Source organism: Gambusia affinis, linkage group LG04 (assembly GCF_019740435.1).
Source record: "Gambusia affinis linkage group LG04, SWU_Gaff_1.0, whole genome shotgun sequence".
In the NCBI taxonomy this organism is placed as follows: domain Eukaryota; kingdom Metazoa; phylum Chordata; class Actinopteri; order Cyprinodontiformes; family Poeciliidae; genus Gambusia; species Gambusia affinis.
This window is the reverse complement of record NC_057871.1, coordinates 2,058,834-2,065,548: the sequence shown is the minus strand read 5'-3', so window position 1 is coordinate 2,065,548 and position 6,715 is coordinate 2,058,834. Positions and strand designations below refer to the sequence as shown.

Below are 6,715 nucleotides of genomic sequence, written 5' to 3'. Positions count from 1 at the left end.
TAATCAATCACTTTACTGGTTTATTTTTCTTTAAATAATTACAGGCAGCTGTTTCTAAAGCACGGGTTTAATCAGGTTGGATGGTCTGGATGTTAACGACCCGAGAGGCACTTTGCTGTTCCGATCCGTTCTCCGCTGCTCCAGTTCTGATCCGATCACTTGTTGTACTTGTAGAATCCCTCTAACGACTTCTTGCCCAGTTTCCCCTCAGCGACCAGCTTGTTGAGGAGATCACTGGGAGCGAAGATCGGATTGTTGGGTTCCTTCTCGCTCCAGCCTAAAGATTCAGGAGGAAGAGGCTTATTTAGGTCCAAATTATCGATTAATCAGTTTATCTAACGTTGACTAATCTTATCGGCTGACTAACGATTAACCGATAAGCGTCCATTTTCTTAAAAACTTGAGTTTTCTCATGTATGAAGAAAATAGATATCTACTGAATTTTAACATTATTTAGTTTCAGTCGTATTAAATACTGACTGAATAAACAGAAATTGAGGTTTTCTCGTTTTATTAAACAGAGATATTTATGAAACTAAACTAAACAGGAATCGCTTATTGCTGGATAGAAAAATAAAAGATGAAAATGATGAAATATGTGAACACCTTAATATCCATGAACAGAGCTGTTCATGCCTAAATACTGTTGACGGTGGCTTTTAAAGCAATCGCCATCTTTAATTCTATCAACTGGCTCAGTAAAGGATGACCAGCAGCGCCCTCTGCTGGGTGGTGGCCAAACTACAACAATAAAAGGTACAGGCCTTGTTAGTAAATACCCACCATCCATGATGAACTTTAATGTGTCCAGTCCCACGTAGTCGCTGAGCTCAAACGGTCCCATCGGATACCCGGCGCCCAGCTTCATGGCGGTATCGATGTCTTCTTTGGACCCGTGGCCTGCAGAAAGAAACTAAAGTGAAACCATGGCAACTGTTTTACCGGCGAAGCAGACGGAGACGCACCTCTCTCGTGCAGCCGCAGGGCCTCCATCATGTAGGGAACCAGCAGCCGGTTCACGATGAACCCAGGGGTGTCCTGGACAAACAAGGCAGGGATTCAGAAACCAGAACCGTCCTCGTCAGACGGTCCGTCCTCAACTATTCCACCTCACCTTGCAGCACACGGGCGTTTTTCCGAGCGCTTTGGTGAAGTTCAGGAGGGACTCGGACGTCTCTGGGCTGGTCGACGACGTCGCGACGACCTGCAGGAGGTTGAGACTTTACCGACTTTCAAGCCTGGAGGGACGCAAGCGTCCAAAACGTCGTCCGGGAAACAAGAACCAGGAAAAGATCCGAGGCAACAGGCTGGGAAAGTGGTCCAACGTTCAGGTAGGATGCAGAGCCAGGATGTAGAATTTATTGGCATCAACATCGTTCTTGGCCAACGTTGGTCAATCTTCTAAGGGGCTGCACCCTCATCAAAACAAACCTGCAGAGCTGCTTTGGTTGGAGTTTCTAAAGAAACAGACGTCCAATTTCAAGGTCTTAATTAAGAAAGTGATATTTCTTTTAAAGTCATATTGATACATACAGATTTTGTAAAACAACTGAAGGCAACGACTTCATTATGCTATAAAATGTCACAATGTGCCTCTAAAACACATATTACTTTGTGTTTTTTGCCCCTTTAAAAACCCTTCTTGTTCCCAGATGGAAACTGAGCCGATTATTTTGTGTTTGCAGGAAAAAGCAGCTCCAGTTCCAGCCTGCTCATTGGTTCGGTTCTGATCTAAAACCAGTCTGGACGGCTCTCTGGGTGTGACCCACCTCTACCAGTTTCATCATGGGAACGGGGTTGAAGAAGTGGAGGCCTCCGAACCGGTCCGGCCTGCTGGTGGCGCTGGCGATGTCACTGATGGGCAGCGAGGACGTGTTGCTGGCGAAGATGGTGTGTCTGCAACAGAAAATACAACCAAAAACTCATCGGGTCACAACTTTACATTTAGATGGAACTCAGTTTGAAGGCCTTCCATTAATGTGCTAATCCCAAAAACTAGTTCTGCTAACAATAAAGCATTTAGTGGAAGCTAATGCTAATGTGCTGATACTCCAAATGCAATGCAAACCCACCATGTGTGAATTAAACATGAACACATTTTATCAGTTAAAAAACATTAAATATCGACATGTAAACATTCCAGTTTGACTTATCAATAGAGCCGATTTAGTGATTATTTCTTTGATTAACCAACAAATAGCAAAATGTGATTAAATGTTTTACAAAACTTGAACCAGGTGAAGCTTTTTTTATATTTTTGTACAGTTTTTGGCTGAATTACTGCTGTGGTCTTTCAGCAAACTGCCGTTTTCTGGCTCTGTGTGCTCCAGTTAATAATCAATCAATTACTGGATTAGTGACAATTATTTCAATAACTGAGTAATAGCAATTAATCGGATTAATCGTTTCAGGCCTATTTTAGTCTCATTGTGGTCAGGAAAGTTTTTGTGAAAAAGATTTTTGTTTCCATGGAGATACTTTGAAAAAGTCTGATCTATAATCTAAAACACTGATAGGTAAACATCGAGAGCAAATAAAACCCAGATCTGAAAGCCAGAGAAACATTTCCAACATGTTAACCGAGCGGTGACTCTTACTCGGGCGCCATCTTGTCCAGGAAACCAAATAGATCCTGTTTGACCTTCATATTCTCCACGATGGCTTCCAGAATCAGGTCTGAGGAGGCGGCGGCAGCTGAAGGCTTTGTGGTGGTGGACACGTTCTGCATCACCTTCTGGATGAATTCGTCGCCAGACTGAGGAGAAACCAGGATGTTCTCTGTGAAACGCTCATCGCCTCCGTCTCTTCCTCCGAGGATCTGCAGCGCCTCACCTCCGGGTCGTCGGAGAACGTCTTCTTCACCACTCTCCTCAGGCTGGTCTGGATTCCCTTCATCGCTTTCTTCAGGATGTCGTCCGTCATGTCCACCAGGGTCACCGAGTGGCCGGTGGATGCAGCGACCTCCAGGGAGAAAACAGAGAGCACAGCAGCTTCATCAGGCTGTGGAAGGACTGGTTTCGCTCCGGTTGGGTTTTCATGCGAGCAGGTTTTAAAATCCTGGTCTGGAATGCAGCAATCTGGTCGAAACACCAGATTCACTTTCAGACTCTCGTCCTCCTTGGTCTGTTTGTTAAAGTACAAACTGAACTGTTCACCACAAGTTTAGAGCCGATGGAGGTCAGAGTTCAAATATGGAACCTGGAAGAAACGCAGCATTGATGTGTTGATAGAGAGACAAACAGATGGAAAGACCTGTCCAAATAAAAAATGTGTTGGACGATGAAATGTCACAGGAGTTATCGCAATAAACGATAATATTGTTGTTTTGAGACCATTATCAAGTAATATAGCAAACTAGAATAAAGAATAAACTTTAAATCCTACTGAACATTTAACATTCAAACGGGTTACATATTTGAAATAATAAATACATTTATTTTTGGAACATCAAATTGCTCAATTATACAGTTAATGGAAGCATAGCTTCTGTTTTTTAGCATAAGAACACAGTTTTTAAAAAAAATCAAATAAAATTTTAATTCTAATTAACATTTTACACTGGAAAACATTTTAAATGTCTGAAATAAACAAACAAAACAATAAATAAAATTAATTATGAAGTCTCTGTAAACAAAACTGTCTTCACAAAAAGGGCTAGCTGAGACTTTTATCATCTAGTTTTTGGTAGAAAGACAGAAAAATAATAAATCATGCAAATGGAAATGATTGAGCTCCCTCTGGTTCACTGTATTTATTTTAACAAGAGTGGGCTAACTATGATTACATAGTGATGTAAATCTACGTCATTTATCAAAGCTAATCTAATCTTTAACATAACAAGTATATAGTTTTACTGCAGGAAACAAAATTACACATGGATCATACAATTGGTAACTGAAACATTTCTTTGAATCAAAACTTAAAACGTACCGAACGAGAGAAAAGTCAAGTTGGTGGTTAAAATCGGTCCAGCAGCCTGTCCTCCTGTAAAATGCAATAAATAACCCAAAACCTGCAGAGCATAGTGGCTCCCAATGAGCAGTTGACAGCAGCTAGCAGTTGTAAAATTAAACAACATTAAATTAAAATTCACACACTTTCAAAACATGGCGAAATGTACACATGAAATGCTACATGTGATTAAATGTATCTAAAATCGAATAACAGAGCAGAAAACACAGAGCCGATCCCAATACATACCGCAGATAACAGATGGTAATAGAAAACGGGGAGGAGCTGCCGGTTACTGTTGCTATGGTAACCACCAACCGTCAAGAGCAGCGAAAAATTATTTTAGTAAACACTGCTAACCATGGTTACCCGCATTTATCTTACTGTTTTACCATTAGCTAACAGGTCGTCAGCGTACTACCACTGTCTATCACAGCGAAATGAAATAAGTTATTTTCTATCAAATTGACATTATTGAATGAGTTGCGTCTCAACGATCCACTAAATTAAATGCAGTCGATAATCTGCAATTAATCAGGTCACCTGATTAAATCAGGATTAAATGCAGGTGAGTCGATAAATGACGAGAAAATGGCTCAAACTTCAATGGCAGGTGTTATCACTATCAATAAATCTTTTTAAGCGGAATTTAGGTTTTTCTCGCAAATGACAAATAAAATACAATAATTTCTTCCTATTTTGATTACTATTAGGTTGCTGCATCTATCGAGACAGGTGATAAACTAAGCCTTCAGAAATTAAAAATGCAGCGGGTTGGACCGGAAGCAGTGTTAATGCTGTGCTAATAGAAAACCTCCGACATGCCGACATGTGATCTGCGCTGGCGGCCAGTTGTTTTATTAGCCTAATTCATTGTAAATAGTTTAAATAGTTAATGTATTCTTGAGTTAATGTATTCTTCTGAGGCGACATGCGACAATCCCTTATCGAACTTTTAAAAACAGAAACTTTGGAAGGTGTTGAAAATAAATAAACACGTATATTAATATATATATATATTAATATATATATATATATATATATATATATATATATATATATATATATATATATATATATATATATATATATATATATATATATATATATATATATATATATATATATATATATATATATATATATATATATATATATATATATATATATATATATATATATATATATATATATATATATATATATATACAGTAGAAACATACAGAAACAACTGGGGTGTTAAGGAAACAAGCAAACAAACTAGCAGTTAATATCAATAAATCTCATGCGAAAGTAACTTTTTGGCCAAACAAAATTAATTAGGCAAATAAGTAAATGCATTTTGATACACTTCACATCTATAATATTGCTAAAATAAAGTCCTGTAACGGGTGATTGACAAACGGATGGACGGACGAATGGACAGAAGGATGGGCCGACAAGTGAGTAAGTAAGTAAGTGGATGGATGGATGGATGGGTGGACAAGTTGACGAATGAATGAACAAACGGATGGATGGATGTTGTTTTCTGGTGTTGTATCAACCCGTCACCACTAGAGGGAGAAGCTAAATTTCACTGTCTCCATTTATACTGTATCTGCTTCCGTTGAGCTCAGGTGAGGAGGAGAAGGAGCCGAACAGTTTTCTGAACGTATTTCAAGGTGAATGGACGAATATTATTAACATGTGAAAGTTCTGTTAGCTCCTCTGGGCTCCATCTAACTAAATGGATTATAAACAGAGGTTAGTACTGTAGGGAACTTTCTCAAATTGTAAGAATGCATCCTTTTATTTGAAGGAACTCATTTATGGACACTGACCAACTCATCTTCTGTTGTGGTTGAGCATCAATTGGTGAAGCAAACAGATGGATGGATAGATAAAAAATATCATACAATATGTAATAAAATCTAGAGAAACATGTTTTCCCCTCCTTCACGTCGTCCAGGTTATTCAGACAAGAACTTCTGAAGAATCACCCAGAGCAGTGTTTCTCAACACCGGTCCTCAAGACACACTGGGGAGTGGGGGTATCTAGCAGGACTGGAGTTTGACACCTGTGCTTTAGGTGTTTCCTTGCTTCAGCCCAGGTGATTTCAATTGACAGGTGTTTGCTAAACTGCAATCAGCTGAATCAGGTATTAAAACGGGGAAACATTTAAAACATGCAGGGCCAGTGAGCCTTGAGGACCAGAATTGGGAAACACTGATCTAAAGACTTTATGACGAAATAAACAAAGTAAACATTTAGGGCAGTTAGGTTGCTGATTGCTAAATCTAAGTTTAACAGCGACTACAGTTTCCCCAACTCCAGGAAGATCCCAAGATTCTGTGCATTAAGCTATAAAATGTTTATAATATTAAAATTTTGAACAGGCAAATGCCAGGACGTCCTAAAAAAACAACATGACCAGAAACTCAGATTAATAGAAGGAAACCAGTAGGTTGGAGAAATAGAAACAAGAAATTCCCTGGAAAGCTTCCATGCATGGATGGATCTCTTACTTGTGCAATTCCTACTCCCATCTGACCTCCTCCGATGACCGTCACGTTTTTGATAACAACATTCCTAATAGCCGAAGAAGAGAAGGTCCTCTGGATCTGGTGCCTGAAAAAAGCCATGTTGGGGGAAAATAACCTAAATATTCAGGCTCTATAATCTGCAGAACTGGGACAGAATCCAAACTGGGTGAAGGGTCGACTGCAGGCTACTTCTTCATCTTAAAAGCTTTCAGATTCAGCGGACAAACCGACTGGAAAAAGA

At 39.4% G+C, this 6,715-nt stretch overlaps 1 protein-coding gene across 2 annotated transcripts; it reads right to left on the bottom strand.

Annotated features, from left to right (window-relative positions):
• On the bottom strand, positions 1-6,688 carry hadh (hydroxyacyl-CoA dehydrogenase). Of its 2 annotated transcripts, XM_044113335.1 has the most exons (9): positions 4,201-4,280; positions 3,931-3,984; positions 2,833-2,961; positions 2,598-2,755; positions 1,770-1,896; positions 1,115-1,204; positions 966-1,038; positions 784-900; positions 1-277 (listed from the first exon to the last, which is right to left on the bottom strand). In XM_044113335.1, exons 3-9 carry the CDS (start codon positions 2,920-2,922, stop codon positions 156-158), a joined length of 777 nt encoding a protein of 258 aa, XP_043969270.1. In that variant the 5' UTR covers positions 2,923-2,961; positions 3,931-3,984; positions 4,201-4,280; the 3' UTR covers positions 1-155. The 2 variants fall into 2 exon arrangements, with proteins under 2 accessions (XP_043969270.1, XP_043969269.1); XM_044113334.1 differs by lacking the exons at positions 3,931-3,984; positions 4,201-4,280 and adding an exon at positions 6,457-6,688.
• Between the last annotated feature and the right edge of the window lie 27 nt (positions 6,689-6,715).